Raw genomic sequence first — 22,915 nt, 5'->3', positions numbered from 1 at the left:
ACAATACCTGATATTTATCGAACTCTTAATACATGCCAAGAAGTGTCCTAAATACTTTCAACTTATTAATTCATTTAGGCAAGTGATAACATCTTTTGGGTCCTAGACTCCATAACAAATCTGATAAAATATATGGATACGTTTCCCAGAATAGCACATATTTTAGGTGTACATGTGAAACTTTACAACTGATATCAGGGGACCTTAAGCTAAAGTGTCGTAAATCAGATCTTTGACACTCACTGGCAGGATTGTCCAAATCTTTGAGAAATGCCATATTTGCAATGTGATCAGGTATTTTTTTCTGGATAACGCTGCTCACATTCTTTGCCTCTTAACCTTCTTTTTACCTTTAACACTAGTGCTAATAGTTGGCTATTTTGACAGGGCCCATTTTTCCTAAAGCATCAGAATCTTTATCACTTTATGAGAATTATGATACCCAAAAATGAGTAAGTTAAAATGAAAAACAAAAAACAAAACACCTTTCTTTGTGATGTAGGTGCAAGTGGCCTAAGTAGTCTATTAAAGTCACTTACTGGCTTGGTAAGTCACTTCCCTTTCACACAGCAGTCTCACAGAAAATACATTTTAAATTTCAGCTGCAGAAATATTATACATTACTGTATGTCAGGTACCTTTAAGGTTACTTTAGTCAAAATCATAAGTTTTAGATTAGCAGATGCCCTCAATCTACCTGCATTGGTATCTTTTTTTTTTTTTTCAGATTTACGCATTACATGTAGCTTTCTTTTCCATTTCAAGTTATTTATTTTTTTAATGTTTATTTTTGAGCTTTGAGAGAGATAGAGAGAGAGAGAGAGAGAGAATAAGTGGGGGAGGGGCAGAGAGAGAGGGAGATACAGAATACAAAGCAGGCTACAGGCTCTGAGCTGTCATCACAGAGCCTGACATGGAGCTCGAACCCATGGACTGGACTGTGAGATCATGACCTGAGCTGAAGTTGGATGCTTAACCAACTGAGCCACCCTGGCACCCCTACCTGCTTTGGTATCTTAAATGGGAGTTTCCCTTTCTTGTAGAGACAAGCAGATACATCTTGTAATTTATATGGCATCATCTGACCAAAAAAGAGTATTGTAGTGATCCAACACAGTATCTCATGTTGAGAGTATTAGAGAACTCTACAAATAAGGATTAGCTCTTATTTTGCATATTAAAGAGTTAATTTTTATATGTAGTGAAATTGATTTCATAAAAATAGTGAAGTAGTTTTCTTGGGGTCGTATATTTCCTGGGTTTAGTTTCAGTGCTATAACTTTAAAGTTTTTATCCACTCCTTCATGCCCTCATTGAAAATCAAATACTAAGTTCCACTCTGAATGATCATGTCCTTCTTTGGGCTCTAAACTCTTTCTTGTGCCTTACTGCTCTTAGCATAGAGTCCAGACCCAATATTTGAGCCTTCTACTGTTGGTTCCCAACATGTTCTCCAGTGTTACACAGTTTGGCTCAATACTTTTTGTTTTTGTTAAAATGGATTGTTCACTATTATTTGAACTTTCTGTTCATTTTATACAGTTTTCTTTAAATTGCTGGGTAGAGGCAGAAGAGAGTAGGTTAAAGTAATTGGCTTGTGGTATGTTTCTCTCCTGATTACCAGGAGAATATTCCTGGGACAGAATGAAGACAAAGTGTCCTGGTCTTTTCTCTTTATAAACATGCTGATACTATAAACTTTTAGTGAATACAGACTAATGTTTGTTATGAACAGAGTCTTTATGGAATGCTTTGAGCAGGATGGTTGATTTGGCACTGCTTATGGTAAACGAACATATAGCAAACATATCTGTGGAAATAGGAGGTATATTTCTCTGAAGAATATCATATAAGTAGTACCACTCTCTGGCACATAAAACTGAAGTTTTTTTATAACCCAAATGCTCACCAGTGTATGAGGTAACTTTTTGCCTCACTTGGAGACCTCACTTAGAGACCTCTCTGGACCAGAGTGCTACTACTGAGAGGAAAGGATCTAAGAAGAAATGCCCAGGCTATCCCAGACCTCTCCCTGCTTTTCTTTGCCTGTGACACTAGATTGCTTATATCTTTGATATTATTAGTAAAAATATTATCAGTAAAATCTCAGAATTGAGTGTTGACTGCCTTGACAGTCCAAACCTTTGTTGGCTCACTTCCTTTCTCCTATTTTCATTTCTTACTCATACTTCAAGGCCTGGTTGAAAAATCACACTAGACCTATTCTAACCTATAGGGATCTTTCATTTTTCCAAACTTGTTTTAGACTTTATTGTCTACAATGAGTTGCCTGTGGCAGGTTTTAGATTGTTGATTTGCTTCATTCTCGTTTAATTTCCTGAAAAGTTGCTTAACTTTTTAATATTTACGCTTTTACTCCTCAGGTAACCTTTAAGCTTAGGAACTGGGACTATGTTCACAGCTGTAGCCAGCAAGGACCCTTATACATTATAGGCCCTCAAATGTTAATTTAGGTTAGAGTAATGCAGATCAGAATTTGCTTTAGAGTAATGAAGATGAAAACGCAAAGCATTGAGTACGTGGGGCCATTCTCTTACAGTAGTTAGATGTTTGCATCATGTTGATATTTGAAGAAAAAAATCTAATGAAAAAATGAAACTGTTCTGAGAAAGTTCAGACATTATTTGTCGTACTTTTCATATTATTATAAATATGCTCTGAGTCATAGCAATACTGTTTGTTTATCTTCTAGAGGGGCAGTTAAGACACATAAAAACTGGGGAACCATTTGTTTTTAACTACCGAGAAGACTTGCACAGATGGAACCAGAAAAGATATGAAGCTCTAGGGGAGGTATGGTGATATATTCAACTTTAACTCCCCCCACCCCCAATTTTGAATAGTCAGAATGAAAGTTGTAAAGCTAAAACGGTTCATGAAGCCTTTCTAAAAAAAAAAAATGACTTGAAAAAGGTTTTGCATTTTTTGTTTGATTATTTTAATGGTTATGTTTGAAACATATTCTAAGTTTAAAAATTTATGTTTTTATGTAAACATATACTTCCCATGACCTTAATATTTGGTAGTGAGTCATTACATCAGAAAACAAATTCTGCCAAATTTTATGTTTTAAATGTTTTTAGGAGGTTGAAATCTCTGCTGTGCCAGGTGGAAAAGTGTTACTTTAAATGCTTATCTTCAAAAAAAAAAAAAAAAAAAAAAATTACCAATGTTAATTATATGAGGTGATGGATGTGTTAATAATATTAATCTTCTTTATCATTCTACAATGTGTGTGTTTGTGTATAATATATATCAAATCATCACATTTATTCCTCATTAAAGGTAAAAAAAAAGTGCTTATCTCTGTGAAGAAGATTGACACTCGTTTGGCTAATAAATTGGATCTCACCTACTTACCTTTGACTTGATAAAGGATTAGGCCTTGTGACCATTTAGGTTCTTCCCATGGTACTACTGTTAGGAACCCTTGAAAATGTCATTTGTCATTCAGATGAATGTTTTTTAAAGCCAAAGGTTTTACTCATTCTATGTCATGTTAAATATTTTTAATAAAATATGTATGGACACATTTGTTAAGTGTGGTAACTATACACTAATTTAGTTCTCTAAGGATAAGTTGATGTTTCTGTTTTCTGTTTTGATTCCTTACAAAACTGGTTAAATGGTAGCATAAAGAATATATGAAACTAAATTTATGTTTCCTGGGAGCCAATTCTCCATGTGTCTCTTGAATTTCTACATGTGTCTGAGCAAAGTCACTGACAGCTTTTGATGTGGTCTATCTTTTTGAGGGTCTTTGTATAGGAAACAACTTGGAAGACAGAGATTGTGTATTCCTCCAAGGCAGAGAGCAGATTTTTTTTGCTATTCAAGAAAATGCTCCTCCCTTCCTGCACTAATGGCAAAGCAACCCCTTACAAGACTGAGCTTCATAAATGTTGAGGTTCCTTAGCTCTGCAGTGTGTTCAGCCTCTGTCCTTAGCCTGTTCACATTGCCTTTTTGGGATTTGAGGGACAAGAGAAAGATGAAGATAAGCTCATGCTGCCTGCTCTACACTGAGTAATAGTCTTTTGTCGCTGACACAGGAGTCTAGTGTCTTTTAGCAGTATCCATGAAACAGTAGCAGGCTAACTTGTTAGCTTGCAAACAGGATAAAATATTAGGTCCCTCAAAGTTCTTGATATTGTTCTCCAGCATTTATATCTTTTTAAAAAAAATTTTTTGAATGTTTTATTTATTTTTGAGAGAAAGAGAGACAGCATGAGCAGGGGAGGCACAGAGAGAGAGAGAGAGACACAGAATCCGAAGACAGGCTCCAGGCTCTGAGGTGTCAGCACAGAGCCTGATGCGGGGCTCGAACTCTCAAACCACGAGATCATGACCTGAGCCAAAGTCGGATGCTTAACCGACTGAGCCACCCAGGCACCCCTCCAACATTTATATCTTATGTATATGTAATGCCCTGAGTAATTTCTGCTGCACATAAGATGTCTGCCCATTTCCACTTGAGTTAATTATATGCTGCATACTGGTAATATGTTGATAATAGAATATCCATCGTATATGACCTGAGAGAAGAACTGGGGATGTTTGCTTTGTTATATTTGTATGTGGGGCTTACATTTTACTCTTTTCCATAAGCCATGTGTATTTGTTCACTTGGACAGGTGCTGTTCTCTGAATAAACTTTGTCCTTTTTTGGCATCTGCATCTTTTTCAGCCTTAATCTGTATCCTCTAACATCATCTCTTTCAAAATTTAGCAACTGTGTCTTATTAGATAATCCCATGTGCAAGTGATTGCTTTCTCCTAGGATCTGCTACCTTTTGTTTTTTGGACATACGGAGGGTCACAGATTTAATTTTTGGTGGACCTTACTCCATGATAATCAAAATACAGTAAAACCTTGGTTTGTGAGCATAATTCATTCTGGAAATATATTGTAATCCAAAGCACTTGTATATCAAAGCGAATTCCCCTGGTAGAAATAATGGAAACTCAGATGATTCATTGCACAATCCAAAAATATTCATATAAAAATGATTACAGGGATCCTGGGTGGCTCAGTCGGTTAAGTGTCCGACTTTGGCTCAGGTCATGATCTCGCTGTTCGTGAGTTCAAGCCCCACGTGGGGCTCTGTGCTGACAGCTCAGAGGCTAGAGCCTGCTTCAGATTCTGTCTGTCTGTCTGACTGTCTCTCTCTGTCCCTCCCCTATTCACGCGCTGTCTCTCTGTCTCTCAAAAATAAATAAACATTAAATTTTTTTAAAAAAAGAATGATTACAATACTGTAATGTAATACAAAATAGAAAAGAAAATATAAAATATAAAGAAAAATAAATAAATGAACCTGCGCTTACCCTTAAAAACCTTTGTGGTTGGTGTGAGGGAGACGAGAGAGGAGGGTCATTGTGTAGGATGACTTCCACTGTCACTAATGGAATCACTACTATTTATTGACTCAAAGGAATCTTTTTCTGAACGGGGGCCATTGTATGTGCTTGCGCAGATGTTGACTACAGTACGGTATTAATAAACTCTTGTCATACTGTATTTAATGTAGCTGGCAGTAAGGCAGCAGAGGAAAGGGTCTATATCTGCAGGCAGCCTGACCTAGAGTGGAACAAAGCATTCCTAAGCTTACTCTTGTATGGAAAAGCAAAGGGCTGTCCGTAGGTTATTTGAAGTGATAGAAAAATACACTAGTGCGAAAGTTCTGAAAAACCACTGATTTCTGCCAGACATCACAGCCTGAGACCAAGCATCTAGGCACATGAGATGATCACCCACAATGTAGCAAGACAGAGACAGAGAAAAACCATTGGCTCAGTTGTGATCGTATGACATTTGGTGTCATAGGCTACTTGTATTGCAAGACATCACTCGTTTATCAAGTTAAAATTTATTAGAAATGTTTGCTTATCTTGTGGAACACTCGCAGAACAAGTTACTCACAATCTAAGGTTTTACTGTATCTTGAACTTAATGATTATATATAGCTATATAGAGAGAAAATATTCTATGTTATCTAGATTTTTCACCTCCTGTGCTTGTATTCACATTTGTGTTGATGATCAAGTTGGCCCTAAATGATCACCCCAAATCACAAGATTTATTCTGTAATGCAGTGTAACTCAAATTTAGATCATTGGACTCCTGAGCTTCAAGTACCAATCCCATTTACTTCCCAATATATATATATATTGAAAGTAAACATAACTTTCTAGCATAAAACTTGTCGCAACAAAAGATCCAAGAATTGGAGAAGGAAGTCTGATTGTTACAGCCTTTTGTTCCATACCATCTTGCTTCTCACGTCCTGTTTGAAATACTTATTTTCATTACTAATCTCACTGTTGAAGGCTGGTTATTAATTGAATTTCATTTCCTATATTTTAGCATTGAGATGTATGAGTTTTAGTTATATACTAATAAGAACACAGTTTTCACTATGGTGAATTTGTTTAGTGTTCATTATGGTGGGATTTAATAATACATAGGTGTACCTATATTTTGTCCATATTTCTTCATTTCTATTTCTGAGCTATGCTTTCCAGTTAGATTTAACTACCGTACTATCCTTCGTTCATACCTTGTACTTTTATCTCATACTGTTTTCTCATTTTGAAATGCCCTCTCTCCCTTGTTCACAACACCCGTACCTCCACCTGCCTTAAGGTTTTGGCTCAGATGTCTTCTTTTCTGGGGAGCCTTTTCTCATCTCCTCTGCTACTCTCTCTCTTCTTTTCTTCCCAGTTCCTTTTTTCTGATTCTCTTTTTTCTGCCTATCTTGCCTTCTTCCAAGAATGATTTAAGGTGACTTTAAATATGAATATGCCATTTAGCAAGGTTAAAAATTAAGTTAAAAATAATAAAATAGAATTTTAAAAAAGAAAATAATGTTAGTAAACTAGTGGCATGAGTTTGCTTTATTTCTCTCAAGCTACTTTGTGTCACAGTGTTTTTTTATGCATATCTTTAAGCAATTTGGGAAAATTTTCTGTGTTCTCATATTTGTTTAATAGGAAATGAGTGTGATAACACATATGTAAACTAGTATGAATTCTGGACCTATGCATTTTAGGAAATTTCTTAATTTTAGGAATTTGAACATAAAGATAGATTTTCATATCAGAGTAAAGGAAAATGATATGCTAATGTTAATTTTCCTGTTTGTAAAAATATTTTCCATTATTTGCTAATTACCATTTAATTTCTAAGTTTTAGAATTTTACTGCTTTGCTGATTCAAATTATTTGATTAAAGGTAGTCCAAGTTTGTGGCATTTTCTTTCGGAAAATTTTTTCCTTCATAGTCACACTCTAGACCTCTGTCGCTGTAATTCAGAAAATAGAAGTTCATGTATAATTGTCTAAAATTCCTAGAACATAAATAAACCTTTGCGTTTAAATCCTGGAAATAATTTAGTATTTATTGTTACCAGTAAGATCTCTAGTTCGATTAAATGAGAACCTGTAGAAAGTATCTCACCACATCCCGAATATAGAAGCATTTAAAAACCTTTCTTTTCATGGATGTGAGGGTGGAATACAGAAGATAGTGTAAATTTGAGTTTCTTGTCTAGGAGCCTGCCTTAATAAACAACTTCTGATACGCTTAAGATTGAAGTTTTAGGGAAACAGATTCTGACTTTAGCCAGCAATCTAAACCAAAACCCCTTCTGTGTTTTTTTAGTATGTTCCTACTAAATACTGAGTTTTGTCTTCACTGGAAAGCTACTATGTATGTTTTGCAACTGCCGTTTTAGTTTATGTTTATTTCTCTCTTAAGGAGATTATTATAGCAGTCATTCAGCAGAAATTGTTTTTAAGACTTGCTCCTGAAATGCTCTGTCATTTCTATGTAAATTAAACTTATTGTGTAAGTAAAATAAACTGAGATGTCAGTTTGTTTTTAGAATGCAGTTCCATAACTACACAAAAGAATACTTCTTACATTTACATAGTTACGTTTTTATAGTCAAACAAATGCTTTTGCTAATATGTATTTTTTTTTATTTTACTATCTACATTTAGCTTGATAAAAATATATAGCCTATAATAAGTTTGGATAATTTATCTAAATTTAGAAAGATACTGTCTGGGTTTAAGGAGGTGGGAGAGTGGTGTGAAAGTGTAACTTTCAAAATAGAATTCTTTAGTATATGCTATATGCTAGAGTTGAATGCCTGAGAATAATGTTTCTGGTAGGCTCAATCAGAAAGACTGGAAAGGCCATCATGTTAAGTAGTAAGTAGAATGATGAAAACTCAGCATGTAGTTTTTAAAATTTTCCCGTTTCTTTCATGTCATTGCTGAATTACTATTAAGTGGAGAATTCATAATCCAGCAGAAATTCTAATGAAAGAGAGATTTGATTTTCTTGCCTAATTTGGATCTTTGCATTTCCTTTAATATTTATCTTTATTACCTCTTTAAGAATTAATAAATTGTCAATGTGCTTAATTAGAGAATAGCAGTGATAAAGTAGTCTTATGGTGCATGGCTCTTTATTTTTGGATAGAATCACAGGGAAACAACTAGGGGTATAATTTTTTTCACGTGTGAAGCCATCTGGTCCTGCATTTTTGTTTGTGGGAGTTTTTTGATTACTGGTTCAATTTCTTTGTAGGTTATTGGTCTGTTCAAATTTTCTGTTTCTTCCTGTTTTAGTTTTGGTAATTTATACATTTCTAGGAGTTTATCCATTTCTTCTAGCTTGTCCAGTTTATTTGCATGTAGGTTTTCCTAATATTCTCTTAACAATTATTTGTATTTTTGTGGTGTTGGTTGTTATTAACCCTCTCTCATTTGTGATTTTATTTATTTGAGTCCTTTTTCTTTTCTTTTTGCTAAATCTCACTAGAGGTTTAAAATTTTTATTGGCTTTTTTTTTAAGAACAAGCTCCTGATTTCATTGATGTGTTCTATTTTTTTGTTTTGTTTTTTTAGTTTCTGTATCATTTATTTCTTCTCTAATCTTTATTATTTTTTTTCCTTCTACTGACTGTAGGCTTCATTTGTTGTTCTTTTTCTAGCTCCTTTAGGGGAGTTTGAGACTTTTCTTACCTCTTGAGGTAGGCCTATATTGCTGTAAACTTCCCTCTTAGAATTGCATTTGCTGCATCAAAGAGACTTTGTACCATTTGTTTTCATTTTCATTTCTCTCCACGTAATTTTTTATTTCTTCTTTTATTTCTTGGTTGATCCATTTATTATTTAGTAACATGTTATTTAACCCCCATGTGTTTGTGTTCTTTCTAGATTTTTTTCACGTGTTTGATTTCTAGTTTCATAGTGTTGTGGTCAGAAAAGAAGCATGGAATGACTTGGATCTTTTTGAATTTGTTGAGACTTGTTTTATGGCCTAATATGGATCTTTTCTGGAGAATGTTCCTTGTGTACTTGAAAAGAATGTGTATGTTCTGAAAATATCTGTTAAGTCTATCTTGTCCAGTCTTTCATTCAAAGCCATTGTTTCCTTGTTGATTTTCTGTTTAGATGATCTGTCCATTGATGTAAGTAGAGTGATAAAATCCCCTACTATTATTATACTAATACTGATTAGTTCCTTTATGTTTGTTATTGTTTTATGTATTTGGGTACTTTCATGTTGCATACATAAATATTTACAATTGTTATATATTCTTGTTGGATTATCTCCTTAATGTTTATACACTGCCCTTGTTTGTCTCTTGTTACTGACTTTGTTTTAAAGTCTAGTTTGTCCAGTGTAAGTGTTACTACTCCAGCTTTCTTTTGATATCCATTTGCATGGTAAATGTTTCCATTGCCTCACTTTGAATCTGCAGGTGTCTTTAGGTCTAAAATTGGTCTATTGCAGGCAGCATATAGATGTGTCTTTTTTTTTTTTTTTTAATATTCTGACACCCTGTGTCTTTTGATTAGAGCTTTTAGTCGATATATATTCAATGTAATTATTGACAGATATGTATTTATTGCCATTTTATTGCTTGTTTTGTGGTTGTTTCTGGAGATTTTCTCTGATCCTTTCTTGTATTTCCATGTTTTGCTGATTTTCTTTAGTATATATTTGGATTTCTTTCTCTTTATTCTTTGCATGTTTATTTGTGACTTTTGATGTGTAGTTACCATTAGCCTCTTCTGTATATAGCAATCTGTATTAAGTTGATGGATATTTAAGTTTGAACCCATTCTTTTCTCCTCTCCTCCCCACAATTTAGGTATATGTTATTATATTTTATATCCTTTTATCTTGGGGGTTCCTTGACTTATTTTTTCAGGAATATTCATTTTTACTGCTTTTGTGTTTCGTGTCTTTATATTATCACTTTTGCTCTCTCCTTTCCACTCAAAGAGTCACCTTTAGCATTTCTGATAGGGCTGGTTTAATGGTCATAAACTCCTTTAGCTTTTGTTTGTCTGGAAAACTCTTCATCTCTCCTTCTGTCCTGAATGATAGCCTTGCTGGATAGAATATTCTTGGCTGCACATTTTTTCCCATTCAGTACTTTGAATATATCTTGCCACTCCCTTCTGACTTGCCAAGTTCCTGTTGAAAAATCTGCTAGCCTTGTGAGTTTCCCCTTGTAAATTAATGACTTCTCTTGTCTTGCTTCCTTTAAAATTTTTTTATCACTACACTTTGCCAATTTAATTACAATACGTCTTGATGTTGGCCTCTTTTGTTGATTTGATGTGAGTACTCTGTGCTTCTGGATCTGGGTGTCTGTTTCCTTCCTCAGATTAGGAAGTTTTCACCTATTATTTCTTCAAATACATTTTCTGTCACCCCTTTCTCTCTCTTCTTCTCCTGGTACTCCTGTAATATGAATATAATTATATTTGATGTAGTCACTGAGTTCCCTAAGTCTTATCATTTTGTGTAATTCTTTCTCTTTTGTTCAGCTTCATTGCTTTCCATTACTTTATTTTCTATGTCATTAATTTTTTCTCTGCTTCTTCTAGCCTGTTATGTATCGCATCAAGTGTGATTTTCTTCCCTATGTTTATGGGGAAGCAAGAGCAAGAGAGATTGTGTAAGGGAGGGGCAGAGAGGGGGAGAGAGAATCCCAAGCAGGCTCTGCACTGAGAGCATGGGGCTTGATCTGAGGTACTGTGAGATCATGGCCTGAGCTGAAATCAAGAGTCAGCTGCTTAACTGACTGAGCCACCCAGGCACCCACATCAAGTGTGTTTTTAATCTCATTTATTGCACTCTTCATCTCTGATTCTTTTTTAAGTCTTTTATCTCTGTAGTAAGGGTCTCACTGATGTCTTCCATTCTTTCCTTAAGTCCAGTTAGTATCCATGTGATTGTTTCTTTAAATTCTCCTTCAGGCATGTTACTTATATCTTTTTCATTTAGATCTCTGGCCTTGACTATATCTTGTTCTTTCATTTGGGATAAATTCCTCTGTCTTCTCATTTTGTGTAAGTCTTTGCCTGCTTCTCTGTGTTATAAAAGCCAGTTAGTTATATCTCCTATTACTGAAAGTAATGACCTTATAAAGAAGGGGTCAGTAGTGTCTAGGGCCTAGCACTTTTGGGAGTGTGTGCTTTGTGTGCTCTTCTGTTGTTTTCTGGCTGCTCTGTCCTTCAGGCTGGTCATCTGCAGTGGTTCTTCTTGCCTGCTTTTGGTAGTGGTTACTTCTTGGCCTGAATGTGGCGAGTTTTAACTAGGTGTGCTCTGGTCTGCTTGTGAAATGAGACCTGTCATCACCTCCGCTGGAACTGAGGCCCTGTAGAGCCCTCTGGTCTGGAGACATCGTGTAGGCAGGGGTTTTTGCTGGTCTTCTGGGGTGGGGTGCACCACACTGGGACTCAGGCAAGCGTGACTGAGAAAGGCAGTTCCACAAACTCCTGGTGGATGAGACTTCATGTAAGTAAGTTAGGTAGCCAGTGCCCATGCTGTGCTGCTTCCCACAGGTGACTCTGTATTTATGGTAAGGGGTAAGGGAGAGAAATGGCACTGGCCAGCTCCTTTGTTCCAGGAGCCATGTCTCTGTGAATGCTGCCTCTCAGGGACATGCTCAGAGAAGAGCAAAGAATGTCTGCATTATGTGCCCTAGACACTCTTCCAATTGCTATTTCCATGCTTTATTCCCCCAGGTTGTTTGCTTGCCTTGTCTCCAGGCACTGCAGTTCCCTCCAGGCTCTATCCTAGCCAAGCCCACTGACCTTTAAAACTCCAGGTTTTAAGCCCTGCTGATTTCAACAACTCATGAAATTCAACCCATCTAGTTTTCCAAGCCACTGGTTATGGGGTTGTTAAGTTTGTTTTGTCAGTTTTCAGGTTGATTCTGGTGTATTTAGGATGTTTGATAGTTAGCAAGTTGTATTCCTGGGATGAGGTTGAGCCTAGGGTTGTCCTACTCAGCCACCATCTCCTTCTCTTAAGGCTTTTTTTTTCAATTGCCATATTTAGGTATTTGGAATAGGAACAACTTAAGGAACAATAATACAAATTAACATTTTAATATTAAAATCTTTAAATATAATATGATTATGTGTGTATAATTAATACCTTAATATAATGTGAAATTCACAGATCTTATGTTGTGACAGAAAGAAATGGCTAGCCATCCAGAAATATGGGTCCTAATTTTGGCTCAGTACTATCTGTATGACTTTAGAAAAAGAATATTTTTGATACACCACTATAATGTGCAAATAAAATTATTCATACTGTTGTGATGAACAAGTAGGATGCATACATATGATATCATTTTATATTCCAAATTTGCCATGCAAATGCTAGGAGCATGGAATCAAAAATAGAACTGTGCTGTTTAACATTTCTAATTTAACTTTATTATTAATATTATAATGGTTTAATTTCTAATTTTTCTTTCCCCTTCCTCTCTCTTAGTCTACTTATTGCTGACATCAAATTTAACTTTCTCTGGTAGAAATGAAGAACCAGCGTTGGTCAGCAGTCTCCTTTGATTTCCATCTGTCTTTAGCATCTAATTCTATAAATGGGATACTATATCTAGGTTGGTGTTAGTAATTGGACATCTTAGAATTGAAGAAGTAGTCCCTGAAATAATAAGAAAACCCACTTGAGAAAAACTGTAAGCCTCTTTAAAACAATGTAGCATTGACATATGAACAAACTTAGAGACCAATTGAACAGAATACGAAGTCCATAAATACATTAAAAGTTTTCAAATACACATGGAAATATAGTTTATATTATAGTGTAGTTGTAAGTCACTGGGGGAAAAGGAACTTTAAGTAACTGATAGATAATCATTTGTAAGAATATAAAATTTGACCATTCATCACAATGTGCACCAAAATGAACTCCAAATGGATCAGAGGTCTAAACGCAAAAAAAATTAAATTAAACCCATGAACCCAATAGCATTGATTGTATTTTTGAAATACCAACCCAGTATCAATGATTGTTGTTTTGAAATACTGTTTCTCATTAAAGCAATACAAATTCTTTGGAGAAATGTTTCAGTGTGTGGCCAGAAACAATTGATATGAGCCTGGAATATCTTGTAATATTAGACAGCAAGGAAGTTGTCAAAGAATACTATATTTTTCTAAGACTTGAAAAGAAAAGGCCCAGACAAAACAAAACAAAATAAACCCCACAAAAATCCTCACCAGTGGGCAATATGCAGGAACAAGCAGTTCAGGGAAAATAATGCAACTATCCTTAAACATATGAAAAGATGTTTAACTTCACTCAGAGCAAGAGATGTGTTAATGAATACTGTGTCAAAGTAACATTTCTCACCTGTCAGGTTTACAAAAATCTATAAGCTTGATGGCATACTCGGGCTGTGGTTGGTAAGAAAGGACCTTTTTATATGTTTCTCATGGGAATATAGAATAAAGTAGTATAATCCCTTTAGATGAGAAATTGCCAGTGTTGTACAAAATTACAGATGTATTTTCCCTTTTGTGTGAAAAATTAGGGGAAAATGCATATATTTGTTGTTTTTTTTTTTTTATTTTTCTGAAAAAAAACCTGGAAAATAATCCTGAAATTAATATTTATGGGGAATTTGGAGGAATGAGATGAAGGGATGGCATTGAGAAATCTCTAATACCTTTTTGTATAGTTTTGATTTTTGAACCATTGGCATTTTAATATGTTAAGGAAAAAAACATACCACAAAATTTAAAACAGGATGAAGTGTATATGTAGTTAGTAACATAACCAAAGAGGAAATAAAGAATTACTTCTGAGGCCTTTTGGGTACAGTACTTGGTACTTCCTTTGTTGGATTTGTCCTGTGGTTGAGAATGGCCAGTGAAATGTTAAAATTAACTCATTGGTTTTATTGTTAATAGTGATACTGGTATAATAATTTTGATGCTATTTTATGAATGTGGTTTTTAAAGCAAATAAGTAAATACGTAAATGTAATTGTGAGCTATGATTTTCAGGATTAGAGAAAAGAGATCCAAAATGTAACAAAGCAGTTAGGAAAACCCATGTAGAGAAAAATTTTAATTTTGGAATATCACTACATACTTACTATGTTTTCAAAATGTATATTCCTGGTTCTACTCACTAAAAAGGCCTGGAGATAGTGGCTCCCTCTTACCAGTGAGTGCACTTAGTGGTAACATTTTGGTGTCTGAATGCATTGCCTAGTAAAAGGAGCCAGGGGTCATTGAAGAAAAGGCTGATTCCAGATCAGGGACTGGAAATATAGAAGATGAGCCTATCACATGATGTTTTACCAGAAAGGATACACTTACTCTAGTGGAAGTATGTGAAAAGGACAGAATAGCCAATCTGAAAGGGCTTCTTTTGGCCAAAATTGGGTCATTTTGAGGATAAAACAGAATAAGCATTCTAATGATTATAAAACACTTAATAAAAAATCACCATGTCTTAATATTTAAAAAAAATCTAGTTAATTTACCATAATCAGATGAAAATTATGTAAAAATTGGTAATCAAAAGAAAAGAATTGAGCAGCTATCTTTGTATAAGAAACTATATAGTTCATTTGCTAGTAAAGAAGGAATATTCTTCTCTATCAAAGGGTACTGGCTAGTAAAAGTAGTAAATATGATAGAATTAGAAAGTCAGTTTTGCCACCTATGATAGCATAATTCTAAAAATCGTTTTGGAAAAGTCCCATTTTTCTATTTCCTCAAACACTAATCTAGGTACTACTGTGAAGGGACTTTGTAGATGTAATTAAGCTTACTCTTCAGCTGAGTTTAAGATAGATTATTCTGGATTATCTGGGTGGACCCAGTGCAGTTACAAGAGTTTTGAAAACTGACAAAAAGGCAGAAGAGTCGGTGGCAGAGATTTGGCAGAAGAGGAATTAAGAGAGATGTAGCAGAAGGAAAGCCAGAGGATCCAAACATGAGGAGGATTCAACATGCCATTGTTGCCCTGAGGTGCAGGGACCAGAGGGAAGCCTTTGGGAGCTAAGGGTGTTCCTGTGCTAATAGCCCTCAAGGAAATGTTGATCTTAGGTCTGCAACCTCCTCACTGGACTAGATTTTGCCAACAGCCTGAAGGAACTGGGAAGCAAATTCCTTCCAGAATCTCCTGATAAGAACCTGTAGGCTGATGCCTTGATTTTGGCCTTGTGAAACCTGGAGCAGAGAAACCAGTAGAACTAATGCAGACTTGTGATCTACAGGTCGTGAGATGCTAAACTGTGTTATTTAAAGCTGTTAAGTTTGTGGTAATTTTGTTCCATTAATAACAGAAAACTAATGTACAACCCCTCCACAAACTAATGGATTCAGATAATAATCATCAATGGATGCTTATCTCATCAGGTTAAAGGATATGAGGGACTGTTTGCATAGTATTTTTGCATAGAATATTTGCATAGTACCAAAGTATCTCCTCAGAGATTTCTTGCAATTGTTAAGGGAAAAATACATACCTTAAAATAGATCTAACTATGGGCACTTTACTTAAGTAAACAGTTAGTATTACTAGTAATAGAATAACTTGACACTGAGGGGTTTTTTTGATGTGATGCAATTTGAAGTACAGAGTATTAACTGAATATTCTGGTAATATACTTTAAATCTGACTCTAATCAGACCTTTAGATGTATCTTCCCGTTTTCATGAGATATAGGAAATAGGGAAAAAAGTAAATGACACCAAAAGGACACATCGGACAAAGCATACTATTTTTAGATGTTTCTTAAGAAAGGAGAAAAGCCTACAGAAATAAAAAGCATATATGCCAAAATGTTGTTAACAGTTGTTCAATGAAAGTGGTAAGTGTAAAGGTATTTATTGTATTATTTTTCAACTTTTCTATATGTTTGGAAAGTTTCACAGTTAAATTTTGGGGGAAAAATGGAAGATGATAGGAAACTTGAAAGAGTTTGGGCTTCTCATACATGAGTGGGGAAGGCTTTACTTCAGTGTTTTTGAATAGTACAGATACTGTTTTGTTTGGGACCCTTCAAATATTAGAATTGGTATACTTTTCTTGAGAATAACAGCATCCATCCTAGTATTTGGGTTGTCTTCAAATAGTTTGTTCCATTTTTAAGGGATACTTTACTTAGTATTATGGGGCATAAATGCATTTGGAGCCAGGAGGGAAATAACTAGGTCGGTGAATGTTGTGGCACAACTTTCTCATGCTTTTACATGTTTTTCTACGTATGCTAAGAATGCAAGGCCCTCCCTACTTTTTACATAGGCCATTTCTCACAGTTGTGTTTGTGGTAAGTGATCTTGAGGGATAGGATTGCTTACAGCTTTCTATAAAGTGGTAGGCTCCTCAAGCTTCATATTCCTCACCGTCATGTCAAACTACTGTGGGTACAGCATCCATCCAGGCTCATATAACGTTACCCCCTAGGAATTTAGGATCCAGGGAATCAATGTATATACATGGTTATGCTATGTCATGATTAATAAAGATCTTTGTCTCTGACCCAGAATTCTGTGTCTGCTGTCAGCATCAACAAAACAGTAACAGGCTAACAGATTAGATAGTAACTATGGCAAAAATCAAATCTCTGACTTTGTTGTTGAGTGTTCATTAGATAGATTCTAGAGTAATCCCTCTGTTTTCAGTCTGACATCTCATTTCTACTCTTCACTGGGAGTAGGTCTGCTGGGTCAGTAGCCTGCTTTCCCAGTTTTATTGGGTGGAATTAACCATTTATCCAGTTATGTAAGTCAGAAACTTCATAGTCCTTTCACTTTTCATGTTTCCCTTGTGACCAGGTCTTGTTATTTTACCTTCTTAGCTCACATCTTTCTTCATCTCCACTGCTTTGGTTCTGCTTAGGTATATATATCACCTCTTAACTCTTTACTACAATTCAGGTATGGAACTGAATTGTGTCCCCCTCTCAAAATTTACATGTTGGAGCCCTAAGCCTTAAATGTGATTGTATTTGGAGATAGGACTTTTAGGAGATAATTTAGGTTAAATGAGGTCATAAGGGTGGGGTTCTAATTTGTTAGGATTGGTAGCTTTACACAATAAAAGGAGAGAGTGCGAGATCCCTCTGTTTCTCTCTCTCTCTCTCTCTCTCTCTCTCTCTTTTTCTGCACACACTGGGAAAAGGTCATGTGAAGACATAGCAAGAAGGTGACTGCAAGCCAGGAAGAGAGCTCTTACTAGGAACCAAATCAATTAGCACCTTGTTCTTGGCCAGAAATATGAGAAATAAATTTCTGTTGTTTAAGCTACCTAGTCTTTGGTACTTTGTTATGGCAGCCTTATCAGACCAAGGCAGTGACCTCCAATGTGGTACATACTTGCCTGCCTCTCTCCCACCATTTCCATCTCTTTAACCTTGTTCTTACCACTACTACCAGAGGTACCTTTTAAAACTGCAACTACGATCAAGTTTGCCTGTTTCAGAACCTTTATATGTTTCCCTACAAAATAAAATTCAAACTGCTTGCATTCTCAAAGCAGACATTTCATGAGTTGGCCCTATTGTATTTTTCTGGTTTGAGTTTCACTTGCCTCTCCTCTCTTGTCCCCACTCACCCTATGCTTAAAGCTGTAGAAACTTACTTGTGGTTTTGTTTTTTTTTTTAATTTTTAACATTTATTCATTTTTTGAGAGACAGAGAGAGACAGAGCGTGAGTGGGGGAAGGGCAGAGAGAGAAGGAGACACAGAATCCGAAGTAGGCTCCAGGCTCTGAACTGACAGCAACAGCGCCCAACGTGGGGCTCAAACTCACAGACTGTGAGATCATGACCTGAGCCGAAGTCGGATGCTTAACCAACTTAACCACCCAGGCACCCCTATTTGTGGTTTTCTAATATGCCAGTCCGTTTTATATCTCTGGGCTTCTTCTCATGCAGAGACCATTTAGTGCCAGGGGTGTTGCTTCACCACCCCCCTCCCATCTGCTTGCAGACTATTTATTCATCTTTCAGGCTTAGATCAACCTCTAAGAAAACTTACTCTGATCCATATAGTCTAGAATGGACATGTCCCTCCTTTGTGTCTCATATGTGCTTTTAAAATGATTCTATTATAACAGCTATTATATTTTATTTCCCTTAGTGTTTATCTCTCTCTTTAGTAAATGTGTCAGGGCTAAACTAAGCCTAAATGGATACTGTGTTAGGGTTCTCCAGAGAAACAGAAACAATAGATTGTGTATATAGAGAGAAATAGGTTATTTTAGGCAATTGGCTCTTGAACTTGTAGGGGCTGCGTGAGTCCAAAATCTGATCAGTGACCTACAGGCTGGAGAGTAAAGGAAGAATTTATGTTGCAGTTTGAGTTCAAAAACAATCTACAGGCAGAATAACCTCTTGCTTGGAAGCTTTTCATTCTATTATGCCCTTCAGCTGTGGTTGAGGCCCACTTACATTACTGAGGGCAGCCTGCTTTACTTAAAACCACCGATTTAAATGTAAATCTCATTCATCATCCTCACAGAAATAGCCAAAATAATGTCTGACCATGCATCTGAGGACCATAGCCTAGCCAAGGTGACACATAATGCAGATGGTGATCATACCTGCATGTAATTTAGTATGAATGTGCCTTAAGACTTCACATCCCCTTCTTCAGGCTCAGGGTGGACTCATTCCCTGAGGGAAATCTGGCCCACCTTGTGTTGCCTCCTGCTCTGTGCCCACAAGAAAACCACTGTTTCTTTCTCTCCTGTTCACTAGCTTTCCACCCAGGGAAGCAAAGGTGATACATGTCTGTACAAAGCACACTACGTCATGACAGGCATGTGGCAACTATATTTTGTCCATTATAGCCTTGAACCTTTCTATGCTTTCAGTCATTAAAGTGTAGTTACACAGTGATCAGTTGGGTGCGTGTTGCATAGTGAATAATTTGATGGCCCAGCAGGGAGCAATTCCTAGTAATCCCTTACCAAATGATATCCTTTGTAGTACATGTAACCTGAAAAGTAATAATCAAAAGATACTGGTATAATAGTAGCGTTCCATTTATTCATTAAGAATTGATCCTGTTCATCATCATAGTAAGTGACCAAAATGTCTCCAGTATGATGCTACTCAGGTTAGATCTTATCAGGTTCCAAAGCAGAAACCGTCTTGACAGACACATAGCTTCACCCTTTGGGGTCTCTGGTATAGTTGTTCTGAGACACAATATAATTTTCTTGCTATCAACCTATGTCAAGGCACCACTGTAGTGTTAGATTTTACTAATTGCATACGTATTCATTCATTTACCTTCAACTACTATTTCTTCTTTTTGTTTTTGACTTTAACCTCAACTTTTCTACTTTTGAAAGGAACATCAGGTTTATCTACAGTTCAGTGGAGACTAAAAAGAACAGTCATTGAAGTAGGAGGAAAACCATGAGACTTGTGATGTCCTTAAAGCCATGTGAAGAATATATATCAAGGAGAAGGAATGATGATTTCTGTACACTGAAGTCACATGGAGATGAGTGGAAGTGATTCATGTAGTTCTCCTGACTCATCTCCCTGGCTAAGTGTATTTCTTGCCAGCTCCACTCTGAAGCCAAAATGCTATTCCAAAGTTACAAACATTAATCCCTTCTATTTCATGGTGACTTTAGGATAGAGGCCTGACTACTTCATGTGGATTACAAGGTCTGAGCAGAACTGTGTAACTTCATTTCCTCTGTCCTACTCTCAACTCAAGCCATTATGAACTTAATGAGTTATTTGGAGGTTTTTTGTTTTTTTTTTTCTCACAGCCTTAATATGGCCTCTCTTTTTTGCATGAAACACTTCTTTCTCCTTTTGTCCATCTAATTGCTAGGCATCCTTCAGGTAATAACTTCTTTAGTGAGAACTTCTCTGATCCAGGATTAGGTTAGATTCTCATAGATGCCGGTATTTACTGTCATAACTTATGGCACATTTTGTTTTTTCTTGTGTTTAATGTCTATCTTTCTTAGATACTTCTTTCTCTCTGAATTGTAAGCTAATTGAAGTCACAGGCTGCTCATTTGGTTTATAACATTGTTCCTGGTGCCCAGCAGAGAGCCTGGCACAGGACCAGTGCTCAGTAATATATTTTACCTGAATACTAAATAAAATGACAGTATGATATTTCTGTTGAGTTTTATTATGGGATTTGAAGCATTTTTCCTGTTGGGACTTCACATGTATTTATGTAGAATGGGAAGGTTTGCCATTCAAGTAGTAATAAGCCCATTTTTAAAAAATGTTTATTTATTTATTTTGAGAGAGCGAAAGAGAGAGGAAGGGAGGGAATGAGCAGGGAAGGGGCAGAGAGAGAGAGGGAGACACAGAATCCTAAGTAGGCTCCAGGCTCTGAGCTGTCAGCACAGAGCCCAACATGGGGTTCAAATTCACGAACTGCAAGATCATGACCTGAGCCGAAGTCAGTTGCTCAACTGATTGAGCCACCTAGGCACCCCAAGCCATTCTTTGTAATGCTGTAAGTCAGTAATTTAAGTTTTTATTTATTTATTTTGAGAGGGGGGAGGGGTAGAGAGCGAGGGGAAGAGAATCCCAAGCAGGCCCCATGCCCAGTACTGAGCCCAATACGGGACTCCATCTCACCATGGTGAGAACATGACCTAAGCTGAAATCAAGAGTCAGACATTTACCGACTGAGCCACCCAGGTGCCCCTATATCAATATTTTAAACATAGTAAGTTCTTTTAATGAAGTAAGTTGAGCATTTAAGAAGATCATCTTTGGGGTACCTGGGTGGCTCAGTTGGTTAAGGGTCTGACTCTTGATATCAGCTCAGGTCCTGGTCTCACCATTGTGAGATCAAGCCCCGTGTGAGGCTTCTCACTGAGCAGTGGAGGCTGCTTGAGATTCTCCCTCTCCCTCTCCCTCTCTCTCTCTCTCTCTCTCTCTCTCTCTCTCTGCCCCCCCCCCCAATAAACCAACATTTAAAAAAAGAAAGTAATCTTTTCTTTATAAAATAATTTTTTATAAATTAGGTCTTTAGTTTATTAAAGGATAATTTGGAGATTGTAATGTTTACAATCCAAGTTAAGATCCTTGTTTGTAATAGTTCTCCATGAACATCTAGCTGATTTGCCATTTTAAAGTTATATAGATAATATGCTATATTTTGTTATTTAAAAATAACTGATTAATTGGTACAGATTCATACATGGCCATGCTTTCTGAAGTGTGTGTGTTATATTATTGCCATACTGTGAACATCACTTGCTGATGTCTGAGACATTGTCTACACCATCCCTCTCACCTGGTCTTTTTATAGTACTATCACACAAACTTCACCTTTTGTCTTAATCAAAATTCCTGTCAGAATCTGTATTTTTTATTTTCACATTATTACCTTTATTAGGAAAGGTGGTGAGATTTCCTGGCACAATCTCCTTTTTGGGTTATAGGGTTTTCTAAGTAAATGCAATTTTATATGAGACTTATTTTCTTTGGTGAACAGATTATTCTCTTAAGTATTTAAAAGACGCTAATAGTCCTTAAAGTATCTGAAACAATTTGATTATTTAGAGGAAGCTTTATTAATGAATTTCTGACTCTTGTCCCACTAACTTATTGAATGACAATTCACCCTAAATATTGTGGCTAGTGTTGGATATTCTCTAGTAGTCTATGTTTCTTTACCTCCAGATGATTTTGTTCCCAAACTTATGTATTCCAGGTGTGCTTTTCATTATAATTCTATGAACCCAAGAAAACTGAAAGAAAAAGGATTTTTGTTTTTATGAAAACAAAGTTGTATAATTAGGAAAGATTGAATAAAGGCAAGTACTGAAAGAAACCATGAATGTAATTAGTGTAAGAAATTGTGGTGTGTGTGTGTAGAAAACTATAAAGTTCAAAGACACTTGCACTCATTACAAGTGTTTCTTAAATATTTACAATGTGTTCTACCCACTTTAAAGAAAGTAACTTAGAAATCATAGATGTAGCATAATGGGTGTGACATGTAAGAAAGACAACACCCCAGAATTCTAGGCAGTAGAATAATACTCAACAAAAAGGCCTTGGTTATATGAAAGAAAATTGGTAAATGAATGTTCATATTCCTAAAAGTGTATAGGACTTCTACTCCCAGCCAAATTAGAGTAAGAGGGAAGGAATTTTTCCCCTGACTTAAATAAATAAAAAGCCAGAGAAAACGTATGAAACGATAGTTTTCAGACATTGCACAATAGCTCACTGCCTGTGGAGAGGCTCCAGGCTACAGCATAAGGAGAGGAAACTGAAACATAGCCTGGAGGTGTCACTGAGTTGCTGAGACAGAGTTTAGAGTTTGGAGGCCAAGCTGGCTAGGATTTGCTCAAATTTGTGGGGCAATATACTGGAAAGGAGAAAGCTGGACAGAACCAAAAAGAGAAAATGCTCTGGAGATCTTGTGGGCTTACCTTCAGTTTTTGGCTGAGTATTGAGCAGTGTGTGCATGTGAACAATCTACTAACATGTATGCTTTAGTAATCTGCTATAGACAGGGATAAACTACTGGAAAGGAGCAGACAAAACAATTTCTAAAGTTTTCCTTGGGCCAGGAATAATT

The 22,915-nt window shown here is 36.1% G+C and overlaps 1 protein-coding gene across 14 annotated transcripts in view; it reads left to right on the top strand.

Annotated features, from left to right (window-relative positions):
• FAM172A (family with sequence similarity 172 member A) overlaps positions 1-22,915 on the top strand; it is a 441,861-nt gene that overhangs the window by 52,014 nt on the left and 366,932 nt on the right. For 13 of the 14 annotated variants that reach the window (XM_045498232.1, XM_045498206.1, XM_045498178.1 and 10 more), the window contains one exon: positions 2,714-2,814. The exons of the other annotated variant lie outside the window; for it this stretch is intronic. In XM_045498232.1, the coding sequence (XP_045354188.1) occupies positions 2,714-2,814 (101 nt within the window). The remainder of the gene's footprint in view (positions 1-2,713; positions 2,815-22,915) is intronic. 14 annotated transcript variants of the gene reach the window in all.

The sequence above is a fragment of the Leopardus geoffroyi genome, chromosome A1 (assembly GCF_018350155.1).
Source record: "Leopardus geoffroyi isolate Oge1 chromosome A1, O.geoffroyi_Oge1_pat1.0, whole genome shotgun sequence".
Taxonomy (NCBI): domain Eukaryota; kingdom Metazoa; phylum Chordata; class Mammalia; order Carnivora; family Felidae; genus Leopardus; species Leopardus geoffroyi.
Note: the sequence above shows the minus strand (reverse complement) of the source record. Positions and strands in the feature narration are given on the sequence as shown.